Source organism: Lupinus angustifolius, chromosome LG06 (genome assembly GCF_001865875.1).
Source record: "Lupinus angustifolius cultivar Tanjil chromosome LG06, LupAngTanjil_v1.0, whole genome shotgun sequence".
Taxonomy (NCBI): Eukaryota; Viridiplantae; Streptophyta; class Magnoliopsida; order Fabales; family Fabaceae; genus Lupinus; species Lupinus angustifolius.
The window spans coordinates 32,568,731-32,587,680 of NC_032014.1; the positions used below are offsets into that span (position 1 = coordinate 32,568,731).

General features: G+C 31.8%; 4 protein-coding genes across 4 annotated transcripts; all 4 read right to left on the reverse strand.

The window, feature by feature from the left end:
• On the reverse strand, positions 620-3,357 carry LOC109351349 (cyclin-dependent kinase F-1-like). The gene is made up of 2 exons (XM_019592828.1): positions 2,819-3,357; positions 620-1,625 (listed from the first exon to the last, which is right to left on the reverse strand). The coding sequence occupies exons 1-2, from the start codon at positions 3,296-3,298 to the stop codon at positions 813-815; spliced, it is 1,293 nt and encodes a 430-aa protein (XP_019448373.1). The 5' UTR covers positions 3,299-3,357; the 3' UTR covers positions 620-812.
• Positions 4,749-8,537, reverse strand: LOC109351352 (rac-like GTP-binding protein ARAC7). Its single transcript, XM_019592833.1, has 8 exons — positions 8,264-8,537; positions 7,788-7,875; positions 7,581-7,690; positions 6,288-6,351; positions 6,127-6,191; positions 5,949-6,014; positions 5,553-5,656; positions 4,749-4,997 (listed from the first exon to the last, which is right to left on the reverse strand). Exons 1-8 carry the CDS (start codon positions 8,363-8,365, stop codon positions 4,967-4,969), a joined length of 630 nt encoding a protein of 209 aa, XP_019448378.1. The 5' UTR covers positions 8,366-8,537; the 3' UTR covers positions 4,749-4,966.
• On the reverse strand, positions 10,817-12,797 carry LOC109351353 (peroxiredoxin-2B-like). The gene is made up of 3 exons (XM_019592834.1): positions 12,593-12,797; positions 12,022-12,101; positions 10,817-11,202 (listed from the first exon to the last, which is right to left on the reverse strand). The coding sequence occupies exons 1-3, from the start codon at positions 12,745-12,747 to the stop codon at positions 10,949-10,951; spliced, it is 489 nt and encodes a 162-aa protein (XP_019448379.1). The 5' UTR covers positions 12,748-12,797; the 3' UTR covers positions 10,817-10,948.
• LOC109351351 (bark storage protein A) lies at positions 13,707-18,018 on the reverse strand. Its single transcript, XM_019592832.1, has 6 exons — positions 17,704-18,018; positions 16,734-16,801; positions 16,481-16,636; positions 14,339-14,590; positions 13,928-14,267; positions 13,707-13,862 (listed from the first exon to the last, which is right to left on the reverse strand). Exons 1-5 carry the CDS (start codon positions 17,915-17,917, stop codon positions 13,932-13,934), a joined length of 1,026 nt encoding a protein of 341 aa, XP_019448377.1. The 5' UTR covers positions 17,918-18,018; the 3' UTR covers positions 13,707-13,862; positions 13,928-13,931.

Genomic DNA, 18,950 nt, shown 5'->3' on the forward strand with positions numbered 1-18,950 from the left:
AATTGATTCCCCTTCTATGAATGTTCTCATTGTTCTATTTGAGACAAAACTTTTAACATTTGTCACACATAGTTTACAATAGTTTTTGGTCCTCAATTCCTCATTAGTTGGCCATACAATGAAGATAGTTCATGTTCTAGTGTTTGTTGTCTTGAAAGTTTTGATTATATATATATATATATATATATATATATATATATATATATATATATATATATATGAAGGGAAAGAAAGGTGGTTGTAAGAGTATTTACAAGTTTCAAAGCATATAGATCATGTATACAAATGATTTTGGATAACATTTAATTATATATTTCTTTACCAATAAGACGTTGATCTGGTGATATTATGCCTCACTAGATCCTTGAATAAACTAAAAAGTCAAATATTCGATTTCTGAGAGTGACACTTAGGATGAACAATCAGGTACCATAGAAAGTATTAGTTCTTTACTCATAGGGTGAGAAAATACTTTTGGTTATACCAAAAAATGCTTCTTTAATAAATACTTCTAATACCAGATTTTGTGACTTTTCTATAAACTCTTCACCTTATTTCAATAGGCTTCAAATAAATTATAATTTTAAGCTCTTCCAAACAGCTGATTAAGCTACTTATATGATAAAATAAGCCCAGGCAAATTCTCTATAAACTCTTTCAAACTTTCTTGAAGACATGAGTTTCTTTCTCAATAATTTATCCTTTGTTCACAAATACCAAAAGTAAAACCAATAATATGATCCATCTTCAATTTCCTTAATTGAAGAAAATAAAGGAATATGTAGAATCAGAATCTATTTCATAGAATAAAATCACCCTCCTCTTGGAACCTTTAGCTCAGAAATAGGAACAGGAAAAGGCTCTTCATTGAAGTACTTGTCATGAAGTAACTCCATTGCTGTGGCTCTCTTAGAAGGATCATAACAAAGCAGCTTTTTCACTAGAGACACTTCATCGGCCGACCGATCCTGCAGACATGCTTCAAGACCAGGAGGGTTTTCCACCTTACTAAATGAGATTCTTGTATAATCAGGAAGCTTAGAACAACCAGGCCAAGCTTCCACATCGAGGTTGCCCATTACACTGATAATTCTACTGAGTTGATCTATATCAGATGTTCCAGGAAACAAAGGCTTGAGAGTTAAGAGCTCAGAAAATATACACCCCAAAGACCAGAGATCAACCTCTAAACCATAGTCCGTGGATCCGTAAAGTAGTTCAGGAGCCTTGTACCAACGAGATCCGACGCATGATGTGAGGCAACCGAGTTCATTCCCTCCTTCATCGGTTTCGTACGTAAAAGTATCTTTCCAGATTTCATCATCTGTGTCATTTGTTGTGCATGTTGCAAGACAAGAATTATTTCCATCACCGATGTTTGTATCCTTGTCAGTGTCATAGATGGAGCTTTTAGTCTTCAGCTCATCTAAAACTCTAAAATATTCTTCATGACTTGTGGTTCCATGTTCTTGATTTCCTCCATATCCTGTTTGGTTTAAGCTGTCTGACTCGGGAAAAGCCTTGGGACGTTGAAGTGAAGTTTCACTAGTTGAAGAATCTAGCTCATATGGTGGTGCTGGGTTTTCTTCTGTAGCATCAAATCCAGGCTCCATTAGTATCCTTGCCTAAAAAAAGTAGTCAAATAAACATTAATAGATTAGGCAAAAAAACTCATCTCAGAAAACACCAATCATTGAAGCATAAGAAATGAAGTAAAAGCAAAACACTTAGTCAGCTATTAATGCCAAATATTAAGCAATCAAACAACAATGAATGCCAAATCAATAAGGGAACAGGCACAAACAATGTTCTTTTACCTTTTTTCTTCTTTTACATCAACTGCAAAAGATAAAGGCCATACAAATACACCAAAAAACAATGTGACATTTTTATCTTTAAATACAATACTTTTGGTTTCATCCTTAGATGCAAGCAAGAGCAATAACTTGTCACTCCAATACGGGAGATAATTTTTTTCCTCCGCCATTCCAGCAACCATCACCCTTTGGTGACAACCACCATCAGCACCATTACAACCATAACCACCACTGTGATCACTTCCACCACCACACCCTACAATGACCATCAACATCACCACTCTTACCATTACCACCCCAACCACCGCCCAGAGAGCACCACTATCCCTGCCATGACCACCACTACTCCTCCGCTTATCACCACCCTAACAACTACCACCACCTTCACCTTGAGAATCACCAAGACCTTTTCCATATGCACCACCAAGGCACCAACTATGGAGGTTGTCATTAGCTATAGTAATGGATGCATGACAATCCCAAACTGAAAACTAGTTTTGGTTTTAAAAAATTTCAAAACTCAAAACTAAAAATGATTGCAAACAAGACCATCGAAACACACTTATCACGCAAAATTAGTGGTTCTTTTAGGAACTGGTTCCTTTTAAGGAACGAACCGGATTTTTACCTATGGTTTAAGTAAAGTAAAAGAAAAGAAGAATAATTGGTAGTATACACACACTTACATGAATGAGTTACAAAAAAAAAAAAAAAAGAACGAATTTTATCCTTGAGTATTTCTCCTAAGGTGAAACAAAAATTGATTTAGTACTACAAGAAGCGGCACTAGAAACGATTTTATAGAGAGGAAATGCTACTAAATATATCCCTAGCGTACCGATATTTAACTGGGTAACATACTACGATTAACCATGAATCGAGTGAGTATGAACAAGACAAAAATAATTCATTTTTCAGAAGTAATCCAAACACACCCAATTAACAAAAAAACCAAATTTTGAACAAAACCCATTATCATGATGAAGAACAAAAGTTCATACCTGTCCAAAATCAGCCAACTTAAGCACCCCATCATCAGAAATCAAAAAATTACTCGGTTTCAAATCCCTATGCAAGATCATATTCCTATGACACGCATCAACCCCACTCAGAATCTGCATCATCCACCTCTTCACTTTTCCAACACCCATTTCCCCATTACCACTCTCCTTCATGACACTCACAAGATCACTCCTCAGAAACTCGAGAACAATCACAACATCCTCACCCTCACAGCAGAAGAACTCGTGCATTACGACGACGTTTCGTGACCCTTGAAGGATCCTTAACGCTTCGATTTCTCTGAACGCTGATTGTTGGTCGTGGACTTCTTTTAGAGCTACCGTTGTTTCGTCGGAGAGGCGGCGGGCACGGTAGACGTCGGCGTAGGAACCGGACCCGACCCGGTTTAGGATTTGGTATTTGGATGTGATGTCGGGTCGGGTTTGGATGGTGCTGAAATTGGGTTGAGGAGGGTCCATGTGTTAGTGAAGAACTCAAGAGGTCAGAGTTTTGGGGGTTTCAGAAGAAAATATTTGGTTGGTTTTGAATATCATAATACTCATAATAAAGTAAAATGAAATACTCTCGTACTAAATCCTCTTAATTACAATAAAGTAATTTATGTCAAAAGATAATACTTTATTTGTTGATGATTAGTTTTCAAGTAACATATGTTATATTTTTGTGGATAAGAGGATTAGTAGGAGAATTTAGTACGAGGATATAACATTACACTACACTAAAACAAGAATACAAATACATATATGGGTTCATGTTCTTAATCTTTCATTGATATGCTTTTAGAACATTGGTACGATGATCTTAGTCAACTAAATTTTGAAGTTCTTTATTATCTCTTAGATGCCAACATATGTAAGCTCATATCAATTTCCACTTACTTTATCACCTCTTGAATACATGTTATTAGTTAGTGAATAATATATTCATTAAATTAATTTGTATATAAGAAATAACTAATTAAATTAGTATATATATATATATATGTGTGTGTTGAAATTTCCTGGTTTTGACTAAATTCATGTTTGATTCAGAGTTATATTATATTATCATATTTTCAAGATGTTGATATGAACATAAGGGGAAAATTCTTATAAAAAAACATAGGGGGAAAATACCACTCAGAATAATACCAGAAATTTGGATCCTTCTTAGAAAACATTTCCCTAATATCTGCAATCATATTAGTCTTGATATTCCTTACCCATTGCTTTTAATTCTTCTAGCTACCTCACATATATTGCTGTTTTTGGTGTTTTCATACATACCTTCATTTTCCTATACCATTTCTTATTCAAAATGATGTTTCCCACATTATTATTGTTTTGTGTATAATGAAGGGTATCCCCTTATTTTATGGATATAGAATGCATGACTACCTCTTCCAACAATTGCCACTTATAAGAACTGAACCTTCGGCCCTAATACGATATCTCGGAATCTGGTAAAGTCTTATATCACTGTACTAATACATCATTGGTATTATTATCTGTGACATAACATCATAATGACTAGTGAAACAATCAGATGAGGTTTTGTGGGGGCCTCAAGAACTTAATGGCACATGAGACATTATTTCCAGGAAGGTACACAGGTCCTACTACATTGAAGCCAACACAAAAACTCACCTGATTTTTCTGCCACCCTTCAAAATCATGAAATTAGGACAATTGATTCAGTAGATAGGACTGTTTCAATTCCATTACGTGAGTCGCTCTCTTTAAAATTGTGCAAGTAGACTATCAACCACGACATTCATAAGATATAATAGTTGAGGTCATTGTATCGGATAAACAATACATTGTATCAGAAAATAGTAAGCATCTCACAGACCTAGAAGGTTAAAATCAATATATCTCCACAAAAAAACTTAGACTTAAATAAGTGTCTTAACAAATATCTATTCCCTAGGCTTAAGAATTGGTGGTGATATATAGAATATGCAACATGCCTAGGTAATAATAGAGAGAATGAAAAATTCCCTCCAACTACAATACAACTTATACAAGCATAGGGATATATTCAGATTAGATATATGTAATTATATATCAGGATTCCACACTTGAACCTTGAAGCTTTTGCAAAATAACATCCATATCAAAAGTATGTGATTATGTAATTGATGTGTATTAAGCAGCACAGCCTCCACACACAATACCTCTGTCACATATAACACAAGTGTTAGAGTAGCAAGTTCAAAAATTGAAAGCAGCACAAGTTATCAAAATTTGCATTTCTAAAGATGCATCAAAATGGTAACATAGATGATCTCTACTGATCTATGGTCATTGAAGCTAACGTATACTTAGTGGGGTCTGGGGAGGGTAGATTTACGCAACCTTACCCTCCACAAGGGGAGTTGTTTCCAGGATTTGAACCCATGATCTCATTTATTGTTAAGCAACAACCTTACAGTTGCGCCAAACTCACCCTCTCTACATGAAAAAGAAATCGATTTGGTCCCCTTACAAATAGTTTCACTTTGATCCTAACCATTTAGTGTTAATATAACACCATTTGTTGGAATTAATAAACCTGCTGCACAAGAGATTAGCAACATGTGCATAGCAAATAGTAATTTGATTATCCTTAGGAAAGTATCTATAAAATTATGCAGTTTCTATCAACAAATACCGAATGAGCTACGAGGACTTATCCATCTAACGTATAGGCCAATGCTCTTAAGTAAGTTTCACAATTGAGCAAGACACTTACACAAATGAGCAACCAGACCCTTGCCTCTTCTTCCTTGCGATTTCTTTCCTTCTCGGAGGTTGGAGAACAACCTTAATTGCAGTATCAAAAACTGCTTTGACATTCTAAAACCAAGAAAAAATATCATGTTATCATTATCAAAACATGTGTCATAAGAATCTATATATATAAACCAACATATATATAAAAAAAGACCAGACTTCTATATAAGATTCCGTATGTTTAGGTGATTCTTTAAATAATCAGATTTCTGAAATATCCGATTAACAGGAGTCGCTTTTCAAATAAAATTTGATTTCTTTTTTATTTTAAGTAAACACAAGTAGCTTCTGCTTAACACCAAAATCTATATAAAAGTAAACACAAATAGCTTCTTTGAAGTAAGATTCACACTACCTGTTGAGTCTTTGAACTGCACTCAATGTAAGCTGCAGCACCTATTTGTTTCCTCAGTTCTTCACCCTGTTTACAATGCACAATGATTGATGAATGAGAACCTTTCTTTACTAATGTAGTAAGTTCTCCATGTTTACTCAAAAATACGAAAAAAAAACTAATACTGAGTATTTCAAACCTCAGCAGATGTTATAACACTAGATCCACTGTGATCAGCGAAATATCCACGATCTTCACGAAGATCTAGCATCAATATTTTAAAACACAATGTCATTCACTTATTCCCTCTATTAAGTCAGGAAATTCAGCGTACAAGCTTTTCTATATGCTGCTGCTCACCTAACTTTGTGCCAACAAGAACAATAGGAACATCAGGGGCGAATCTACGCAACTCCGGCATCCACTGAAGACGAATAGAAATAAAACTAAAATGAATAACTGCATTATGGATAATAAAAAAATAATTAAGTCCACAAAAGCTATGCTCAAAATGGTCCATTATTGATAACTCCAAAGACAGAGTTAGAGTTAGAGACTATGCACATGTTCTACAGTAAAAAACATACGAAAACCCCAAAAATGTGATGCATATATATTTAATTGACCCTTGAAACAAATTTTAAAGTATGAAATTTAGATTTGGAGTGATAAACCCATATTTCATGAACCAAATAAAAATAATTTACAAGCCATGCCATGTTATCCATAAGTAAGGAAAACACATCATGGCATCAACTAGTAATACTGGTAGTAGAAAGATATGATAAAAATCAAGTGTACATAAAGAACCTTGAACATGATATCAAACAGTTTTATGCTTAAAGGAAATAACATAATTAGTTTCATAAAGATTAAAAACAAAATATCACACATTATAAGTTTTCCTTTTGGATCATATTGAACCTCCCTCCATAGCTCCTGTTTCTTACACTCTCTTTAAGAAGACACCAATAGGCAAAAGTCAACAAAAGTACTGTCGGCAAAAAACCAATCAGAGAGCGGAGAATGGAACATTAACAAATGATCATTGAAGCTCATTCGACCAAAGACTCGTCATTCTCCTTGGTTCCTCCTGGCTTGCCATCTTATTTGAATCTTTGGCCTCTTAATTTGTTTGGTAAATTTGTATTAGTGTTGTAATTTATTTATAAAAGACATCGTTAGCATTTCAAAAATAAAATGTCACACTTCAACTATAACAAGATGCTTAACAAATATTTTAAACAATAATATTCAAAAGAAAAACTTAACATGATTGGTCTCACTAAAAGTCGACTATGACACCAATCAAACCTTAACGGCAAGGTTAGGCATTCAAATCCTCGAATCACCAATTTGAGAAAGAACTTACCGAAGGACTTTACTTAACCACCATGCTTGTCCTAACAAGGGAATAGTACCTTTCTTATAGTATCAGAGAAAATGATTTTCAAAATGTTTTTTCTTCTCTCTTTTCAATGTTCCTTTCCTCCCCCTTCATCCAAAGGATGCCAAAGTAGACCTACTTCCTACAACAACTAAGCCTTTAACTCACCAGGTGTGGTCGGCTACATGTATCGAACGACACGCTAACAAAAATAGAATGGAAAAAAGGAGTAAAAATAGAGAAGAATGATGCAGAGATAAGCATGCCTTCTTGAGAACATTTTCATAACTAGCTCTGCTAATCAATGAGAATGCTAAGACAAATATATCTGCTCCTCTGTAACTCAGTGGCCTCAACCTGCTATAATCTTCCTGGCCTTTAAACATAGTGGGAAAAAAAGTATCAACATTTTAAGAACATTAACTACAACATATTACTGAACCATAAAAACTCAAGTAGGAAAATCTTAGTACCTGCTGTGTCCCAAAGCCCCAAATTCACAATGCTTCCATTCACAGCTACATTTGCACTAAAATTATCAAATACTGTTGGTATATAATCCTGCCACACAATAAGAGTTTTAGAATATACTTCAATATAGAAAATGAAAACAAACATGGTACAAAAAAATGTAATTAGGCTTATAAAAACAACCTATGACTTTTTTTACCAGCTTATAAAAATAAGTTCTTTTTAGCTTTTTTTTCAAAAATAGCACATTGAATAAACACTTAACTAAGTTGCTTACCAGATAATGAAACATCTCAGCACATTGGAACAAATGTAGCAATACTAGTATTGGCATTAGACCCAGATATTATTCTTAGAAAAAGCTCAAAACTTGAACTTGTTTACATGGTGTATATTTTATAGAAAGCATTATTCAAGTAACCCAACTTCAAAATTTTGAAAAACAAAAGGGAAGAGAAAAAAAAGGAAGAAACTTTACAGTAGGGAACTTATTGGTGGTATAGCAAATTAGCATGCAAGTCTTTCCAACAGCACCATCACCAACAGTGACACATTTAATGAACTTTGATGCACTCATCATATGAAAATTGTAGGCTATGAGTGAGAGGTTTAAGTAGCTACAGAACTTGTTGTTCTTAATATAGAAAGAAAGTTAAAAGACTTTGAGTTACATAAAGTGTGAAGAAGAAGAAGAAAATGAAGAAAGAACAGTGATTTATGGGTTACATCGAAGAGTGTTTATTAAATAGGTACACTGATATCATCTATTTGTTAACAATCATTGACTCTTTCAAACAAAAGTAATACAAATAATGATGTGACAGTATAAAAAACTTGAGACTCATTCTGCATAGATTTTAAACTCAAACAATGAAGTTAAATATTTCTGAAATTGTGAAATATTTTAGTTTTATTATGGAATATGAAGTATACGTAAGTTAAAATAAAGGAAAATTGGCATTTGAAAAGTAAATCACTACTTTTTTCAAGTATTAAAACTTGTTTTTCTCAATATAACTTACTTTTTAAGTCGTACGCTAGTGATTCAAAAATTCATAAATATGGCTCAATTAAGTTTCACCTGAATTTGAGTAGTTTCTCGTGAATTAAGAAACCTTATTAATATCATTAATTTTGTTAACAAATTACTCACCATTTTTTCATTTAATTAATGCTTTATAAACTCTCTCTCTCTCTTCGTTCAATTTACAAAGATATTTTTGTCAAGAAAAAATAGTTAACACATAAATTTTTACAAAATAATATAATAAAATATTATAATATCTATATATTGACAATATAAATATTTATACACAGTCAATACCTTATTCATCACTCATTTACTTTAATTTTATTTCAAATCAATCATAATTAAAAATAAATATTAAATAATACAATGATTAATGAATATATCTTTTTGGCATAATAATAAGAGTAAAACAAAATATATCATATAAAAGAGAGGTGAGAAAATAATATTAGGGCAGTGCATGTAGCAAGTGATATAGGTGCACTTTTTCTTCCCACTCAATAAATTTCAAAATCCAACAGAAATATTTTTGAATTACAAAAAATGGGCCCTCTCTCAACCTGCACCTATAATCCTATCCTACCAAAAAATGTTGGTTCAAATGATACATGTTTGATTCCTCCAACAAAGATTTCAAGTTCGAATCTTATGAATAGAAGAAATACTTATTGAAAGAGTTAGTATCACATACATATAAATGTTCCTAGTTTGAACACGATTACCTCTAATACAAAAATATCTACGAGAAGCCAAATAAAAGTATGTTACTCTATATATCATCAAGTTTATCCTCTATCGTTCACATGTACTATTTGTATTTATGAGTTAATATAATATATGACTCATGGAAGATTAATAGATAATATAAAAAGTCTACACTGTTAATATATATTAAACTCTAAAAACAATAATGAAATAAAATTAAGCATACACTAACTAAAATTTAATTTTGTAGCCTTGAAATATTATTGAATTTTTTTGTCGGTAGAAATAAAATTTACTTTGTACTCTTGAAAGTGATTAACCTGTTTGTCCGTTAGAGGGTGTCTAGATAAAAAAGAAATTAAAAAATCTGGTATCTTTCTAGCCTCTAGGCAATCTCTAACACGTAATTCTTAAAAAGATCAATATTTTAATTTCTGAAATTGATATTTGTTGTGAGAAACAATCACACATCCCAAAATAAATTAATTTCTTACTCAAAAAGTATTGAAAAAAATATGAGTTTGGGTCCATTTATAAAAACATGATAGTTGTATGAATGAGGAAAAATATTAGTAGATTAGTTACTTAACTTGGTAATGAAGTGGTGTGTTGGTCTTAAGTCATACTTATATCTACAACTATTTGTTAGTATTCAGCATAATAGTGGATATCTATGATTTTATTACAATTTAATAATAAAATGTATCATTACTTTTTGTCAACGAGCTAATATTTTGATAAATCCACTACCTAGAAATTCATTCATCACAATTGAACCTTCTTAAATTATTTCTTTTTAAGAACAACAAAATGTCAACATAATATATGTCAAGAAGAATGGAAAATACTAGACATGCAATAGAATGAATGCTAGTAGAATCATATTGAACATTCGATAATGCAACCTATATGAAGGTTTTGGTAAGTTAATTGTTCAAAACAATTGCTGACCAATGTTTTTAATATACATGAGATTTGTAGTACTAGTGTGTCCCTAATATACATCTTTACATAGATATGATAATCATAATATAGGTGGGTGACCAATAAAACATTGGTCTAATAATGTAAGACTCCACTATATCCTCCGAACGACCAAAATGTCAAAGGTTCGATTTTTATGAGTGACACTTGTTGGATAGGTCAGGTCAATCACACATCCCAAAAGGGATTAGTTCTTTACCAAAAGATGAAGGAATACTATTGGTAGTACCAAAAAAATCATACATGAGGGAACTAACAGGGAACAAAAAAACCATTTTATTTTTGATATAGCAAGAAGCAAATTTTTATTTCCATAATAGCATGCACCATATCATAACCCTCCTAGAACAAGCAAAATGTTTTGAACATATTCTATTGTCAAAGAGCTAACACAAACATTACAGGCACATCAAGAGCCATGATAGGAGGGGGTGATGCAATGGTTCAAAGAGCTTTAATGATCTCTTCAGCACTGGAGACAGTGAATTCTCCTGCATTTTCAACATTTGCAACCTTCACCTGAAGGTCATCTACCAAAAGAGCAAACCTCTTAGATCGAACGCCGAGTCCCTTATCGGTAAGGTCAAGCTCAAGGCCAAGAGCATAGGTGTACTTGGCTGAGCCATCAGCAAGGAACTTCACATGCTTGTTCTCTGGGAATGTTTTGGACCATGAATTCATCACAAAGGGATCATTCACTGCAAGGTTAAGTTCAGTCACAAATTAGACATCTAACAAATCAAGTTCATGAATTTGATTGGTAGAAGCATGTTGATTTGCATTATAAATCATAGAATTGCTATATCTCACATATCTTATTCATCAAATGAGAAAAATGCTGGTTTTATTAAGTCCTATTGCTAAAAGTTTTCTAGATTTCAGTCCACATCAACAACAGAAATAATCAAAAACTTGGACCATTTCAATCGCAAACTACACTAACTTAGAAACAAAGCGACTTAGACAAATCTTTTTTGTCGATATCGACCAATCGATCGAATATTGATTAATACGTAATTGATTGAACACTACTTGAAAACAGCCATTATGTAATGGATCAAACACTACTTCGAAACAGGGAGTCCATGCAAGAAAGCTTTTTGTTTCTAGCTAATGCTTAAAATTAACAACAAATAATCAGCAGATATAATAAAAATTGAGTAACAAGTAAATTGGATTCCATGTCCCAAAAAAAAGTCTAAATTAAAAGGTATTGAAGCCTTGGAAGTGTCATTGTGCTGCAACAGTGTAAGTATGTCAATGAATTTCAACTTTTCAAGCCAAACAAATCGTGTTTCGATTAAACCATGCAACTCTTAAGAATTAAGGATTTTCACATGCAAGCAATATACTACAATATGCACATCTAAGGTATAATATGTCAAGATTGTTATTTGAGCTTCACATGAAAGTCATAAAATTCAGGAATTGCATGCATGTACATATGAATTGAGCAAATTAGCAACGGTAATTAAACAGATATGAAGAGACAAAACTAATATTTGATCAAATCTCACCGCTGATACAGATTACTTCATCAACACCCTTTCCTTTCAGCTCTTCTGCTCTTTCAATGAATCCAGGTACATGCTTCAAGCTGATGCAAAGAAACAAATTTAGACCTCATAAAATGGTACAAAACCCTCGCAACAAGGGTAACAACAAAGATCATCTGGATTGATTCAAACAAGGTAGCACTGAAATTTGGAGGATTCAGAACTATGTTCATATCATAACCTTGATCCTCCACTTCATGACATAACCCACGATTTTTTTCTTCAAATTTTCTCTATGTAAACATAAATTTTGTAGCTTTTGTTGACATCTACTATTTTTCTCAAAAGGGTATCTGACTCAGGCAAGGACAAGATCTGGGAAATTAAAAAAACAGAAACTTGTCTGCTCCAGTTAGAAATCCTCTAACACAATCACTGAAGCAAAATTTCATATATTTCCAAAGAAAACAGAGATAAAAATCAAAACTTTGAGTAAAAAAAGAGTGAATCTGAGATACCCATGAAGCTATTTTGGAATAATTATCAATTGGGTGTTCATAAGTATTAGAAAATCAAGAAAGGGGAACATTACCTGCAAGTAGGAGTGAAAGCACCAGGAACACCAAAAATGATGACTTTCTTACCCTTTGCAAGAGAGTGGATAGAAACAGCTTGGGGTTTGTTTTCATCATCCAAGTAAGCCAAGGTACCATCTGGAATCACATCACCCACTGCAATTGGAGCCATTGTTGTTGATATTGTTGTTGATGTTGATGCTGATGCTGTTGTGTGGTGAGAAGAACAAAGTGTGTGATACCTAGAAATGAAACACTCCTTATATCATTAGCTATTTTGTTAAGTAATTATAATTTGGAAGCATCTAGAAGAAGGAGCCATGCCTATTTCAATTTATTAATAATTAATATAAATATAAATATAAGATGTACATGTCACAACCGACAAGTTTAAAAGAAATTGTTTTTGGTTAATCAATGCTTTTCTGAAACAGATAAAAATAAAAATTATTCCATTTTGAGATATATAATATTTATATACAATAATATTATCTATCATTTATTTTATATAATTTTTAAGTTTTTGAATTAATAATAATTAAATATTATTAAATATGAATGATAATAACTTAATAATAATATAAAAACACTCGTTATCAATCACCTTTTTCTCATTAAATTTTGCATCAACCAACAATTATATATTGAGGTAAAGAAATAAATATTAATTAATGAATAGCCAAAACTATTTATAGTTAGTGAAATAATAACAAATAACATTCTAACATTTTAATACAATTTTAAGTATTATTTATAATTTATATTTAATTATTATTAACTTGTAAAAAAATATAAATAAATTGTAAATCATATATAAAACTTATGTTGTATCATTGTCCAACTTCATATTTGTTGATGATACATTTCCTCATAACATTCAACAAGTTTAACCTACTTGTCCACAATCCCAATCATTATCTCTAATAAATCCACAAACTCCTCCTTATCTTAACCAACTCATATTCATCCAACCAATACTTCATATCTTATTTAGTAGAGAAGTGACTTAAAAGTAGATGGGATCAGTTATCTCACATTTTGTGTTTTATTGTATTCCAACTTTATAAAAAGTTGTCACGTACTTGAGGAAAAATAAAAAATAGAAAATAACATTTTTATTGTATTCCAACTTAAGGAACACATGCAATGCAACTCATTCAGTTTTGGCATCATATGTGAAACAAACAACACTATATACATAAATTTGAAACTATTTTGCATTGACATGCTTGAGTTTAAATGTAAACTGTAAAACTACAATATCATAAGTTCCTGAACAAATTTTATTTTGAAACATGGTTTAGTACATAACATAAGATCAATGAATTGTTACACTAAGAGAAAAAAACATAACAATTATGGAATTAATGTGATGAATTTGAGAACAACATCTACAACATTTTGTGATGCTAATGATGCAAACACAGCAGCTTCATTGGACAATGATGAACCACCACCAGCTAAATCAGACAATGCTCTAATTGCAATGAATGGTTTTTTGTGTTGCAAACAAACTAATGCAACAGCAGCACTTTCCATGTCAATAGGGGATGCATCAAATTTGGAGTTCAAGAATTCTCTATAAGCTTTGTTGTCAACAAATACATTGCCACTAACCCCTTTCTTTACTCTCACCACTATAGGCCTTCTTGGCAAGCATGTTGTGTTGACACAACTACCCAATTTAACATTCTGTAGGGAACAAATAAAAGCAATGTTACTAGGATTATAATAACATGTTTTTCAGGATTATAATAAATTACCTTGAGTTTTCTTGAAAGTTGAAAGTAAGTCTTGTCAACTGGAACCCAGAAAGCATGTTGCCTAACTTCAGGAGTTCCATTCACAGGGAAAGTTTCCTCAGCTTGGTACCAAACATTGTTCAGAACATTTATAACTGAGGTGGAATGTGTTGTCTTGTTATTGTATTTGGAAAATTCAAGATAACCAAATTTTCTGCTGTAATCTCCATTGGCTTCAAAAGCTAGTTCATTATCAGGTCCATCTCCAAATCTCTGGTCAAATAAATCAGAAAAGTCATAACTTTTTGCATTTCTATTATGACATGTTTGGTTGGTATACTTTGTTTTCAATCTGTTTTTGTTTACTCTTCTAATAAAACAAGATTGGAAGATTGGTGGTAGTTTGAGAGTTGAATGGTGAATGTTATCATATACAATTTGGACCATTTTGACCTAAGCATAGTGGTTATTGATTGGTTTAAAAGGCACCTTTAAGATCATCTACTAAAAAACAGGTGAATGACTTTTAGATTTTGTTGGTATAGTGGAAGTGATCGTTGTACAGCGTTGACCACAAACAATCAAATAAAGTGAATAGAATAAATAGAAGAGAAGAAACAAGAGGATTTGTTAATGGGGTTTGGCCAATTATACCTACATCCCCGGGAGCGTTGAGCGGCTATCAAGATATCATTAGAGAATAAAGATTACAAACTCAAACACACCCATGGGCCTACCTGACCCATGGAGTGTTTCTATTTGGTCTTATATCTGGTGCACATTATAATAAGGGACTTGAGTCCAATATATAACATTATTTACTCTACTCTATTTTAATTCCAATACTAAACAATGTAAAACTTAATACAATAACATATTTCAAATAACCCAACAAACCTCTATTTACATAATATATTCAACCAAAAGTTGGATCGTGATAATTAGGGGTGATGAGAATCTGATCCTACCTGTGCATCTAGTTTGACTTGATTATAATCGCACTCAAATAGGGTTGGGTCTCATCAAGTTTAGGGTCAGGTTCAAGTTCAAAAATTAAATTCAAGCAATATTTATGGTCGAGTAGGGAACAAAAATTACCCGTCACGATCTGTCACATGGTCACTCACTTATGTTTATATTTGTTTCTTTTGTATATGCAATAATTACATCTATTTTGTCGAAATTATCATTGATTCTTTAAAAAAAATTCATCATATATGCATGATTAACAATATATATAAGTCAAATCATATATCTATAACAATGAATAAAATATTGAGAAAACTTTATCTAAAAGAAATATGGATTATATTTAATCAGGTATAAGTCGGGTTTGAATGTTATCCCAATTGATATTTGGGATCGGGTTAGCTTCGGCATGTCTGGGTTCAAAATAATGATCGTACTAACTAGGGCTGACAATGAACAAAACTAACTTGGTATTCGTTCGAAAGTCGATTTGTTATTTAGCTCGATAAACTTGGTTCATGAACCAAACGAGCTGAACTTGAGCTAAAAATTGAGCTTGTTAAATAAACAAGCCGAACTTGAGTTGAATATAGTTCGCCTCAACTAATTTTTATGTTTATTATGACCCATATATTATTTTTTATATTGAGTGTTATCATATATATAAAAAAAGATTAAATTTATATATATAACATTTTCAAGTATTTTTTAAAGTTTAATTAATTATATGAGTTGTCTAAATGAACCATTCGAACTAAATTGAACAGTTAACGAACTTTAACCGGGCCAAATTCGAGCTAAAAAAATAACTCATGTTGAACTCGAGTCGAGTTTCAAACTAAACCAATCCTTAATCGAGCTGAACCGAGCTGAGCTCTAGTTCGACCCGGTTCAGCTTGTTTTTAGCCCTACTACCAACATTTAGGATCACGTAAGGAACAAGCCTTATCCGGCCCATGCTTACCCGAGTTCAACTTCTCTCCAGCAATGGAGAAGTCATTACTAAAACATGTGGCTGAAACTTTTTTAACTTTTTTTACTTATTTTTTATTCAAAAATAATATGAAATCACGACTATTAATTTTTGACACGTGTAATAATCTTATCCAGCACTGGACTCTCTAGTACTGGAGAGGATCCCTTCGTGCTCACCCCTAGCAACAACTAGGAACACATGGGGTGAAATGAAATTACCTGCCAATTCCAAAGTCCTGTATGGGCCCAATATTGTGGAATGGTCACATCTCCAATCTGGAGTTTTGGATTTGCATTTCCTGCAATTCCATAATGTAAAACTCCTTTTATATCAAATAGAGTTAGCAACAATTGGGTGGAAAGACCTGCATTAAGCTACAGAAAAAGGAACCAAAACTATTTAATAAACACACAAGAAAAATTAATTATAACTATAAGTATAAGCACAAGGCATAACATAAACTTAGCTTACCATGCTCAAACCAGTCATAACAACTATAACCCTTTTCTTTTCTAACTCACCAATGCGAAAATGTCTTCCTGCATTATAAAGTTTACCAAATGCAAAGCATGAGAAAGACCCTTTATCATATGATTACCAATCAAAAATAAATTATATCAAACTGTATTACTAGTGTTGTTTTAAAATATAACATAAGCGAGTTTTAGTCGACTAGGTAGGATCAATAATAATAATCGAACCTTAACCCTACTAGGTGAAATCGACAATAAAAATAACAAAATATTAATCTTACTAGTTGGGTTCGGAGGAAAAAAAACAACAACAACCAAATGTTGAAAAATACAAAACCTACTAAGACTAATTGCCACTTATCAAAGAAGCTAATAATGAACTAGCTAGGACCATAATATGAGGCAGAGAAACCCACAAAATACAAAAGGAAATGAGGGAACTTTTTTTAAGCATTGGATAGCAAAAATGAAGGAAATAACTACAACAAATAGCTTTTGAAAAAAAAAATATTTCTTGATAAAATTTTAAGGTGTCATCTCAAACTAATCGGCAATAAAATAAGTTGTCCAACAAGTATATAAATCATATCGAGAAGAAGAAAAACATGGATATGAGACTTCCAATGCCCTTCACATAAGTATAGGAGGGGAGGTGTTTGTTCTAACTCATAGGTGGACTCGAAAAAGTTGGACTATAAGTCTAATACCATGTTTTTTTCCGGTATGAATTTGAAGGAGTAACTCCCTCAACAAAATACAATATAGTTGATTTTTAGTTGATATGTTCATTTTCATGCAAAAATAAAAGACAATGATTATAGGGGCAGTGCATGGATTCTTGATTGACACAAACCAATGTAACAATTAAGAAGCAAAGCAATTCAGTTTAAACAACAAAGATGTAGAAAACATAAACTTGTACATAAGCATAATAAAATAGTTGTACAAAACATAGTTCTAAAAATTACCTGAAAAATCAAAGAATGGAAACTTAGGATCAGGCACAAATAAAGGTGATTGTAGAAAAGGATTCAACTCAAAGGAATTTGGTACCACTATACCAATATATGGTCCTTTACTATTGATAATGCTAATTTCTTCCCAAGAACTTTGAGTAACTGCTCCATAGGCATTGATGCTATAGCCAAATACCAATACAAGAAAACCAAGTAACCCCATCATCTTCAAATAATGCTTATATTTTCACTCCTTCAAGTTTTCCAAAGATTCAAAGGTCCTTTTATTACAACCATATAATAGACATAGATGATTATGATGGAACATAGACCAGACAACTATGTCAAATATGATAATATATATATTATTTACACCAAATTTAAGTTAGACTAGTTATAGTTAATCTCATTTATTTTATTTTTTAAATATAATAGACCAAATGACTGAAACTTGAAGGTCATCTAAGATTCATCTTTCTCTCTCTCATCACTTATTTCACTCGCTCATTTGGTATACTAAATTTAAAAAGAAAAAATCAACAAATGAGATTAAGGGTAACTTAATTTAGATATAAACGGTTATATATATATATATATATATATAGCTATTCAAGTAATAACAATTATTATATAAAAATTGTGACAACAATAAATCTGGATCTTATACCCAATTATGGATGGTTGAGATTAAAAGTTAGTTATTGATCACATGATAGTCATGTGCATGTGCATGTGTTTTTTAATCTTGACCGTTCAATCAAGATTTAAAAGTATATATTAAATGTTATCATTTCTCACAATAACGCATTTTTCCCACGTAAGTAGTTATATATATATATATATAACATACAAGGTACATAATATAAGTAGTAGAATCAAATAAAAGGATAATTATTAACGGTAAATCAAAATATGTTTAATTTAATAATTAAAGTCATTTTCTCCTTTTAATAATGTTGATAATTTGAAAAGAAATTGATGAGCATATAGTAAGAGCAATATAATCCAATTATTTCATTTTGGTTGAGATTTTGTCATTTTGATATCATATATCTATGGCAAAAGCTTAAGATTTATATATGAAAATATTAATCTTTAATGTTAATTTGTTGAATTAATAAAAATACGAATTGACTGATAAAGTCTATTAAATGCTAGTATCTAATAATAAATGAAGAACAAACAATATATATATATATATATATATGTATGTATATATATATATATATATATGTATGTATGTATACACATCTACAACA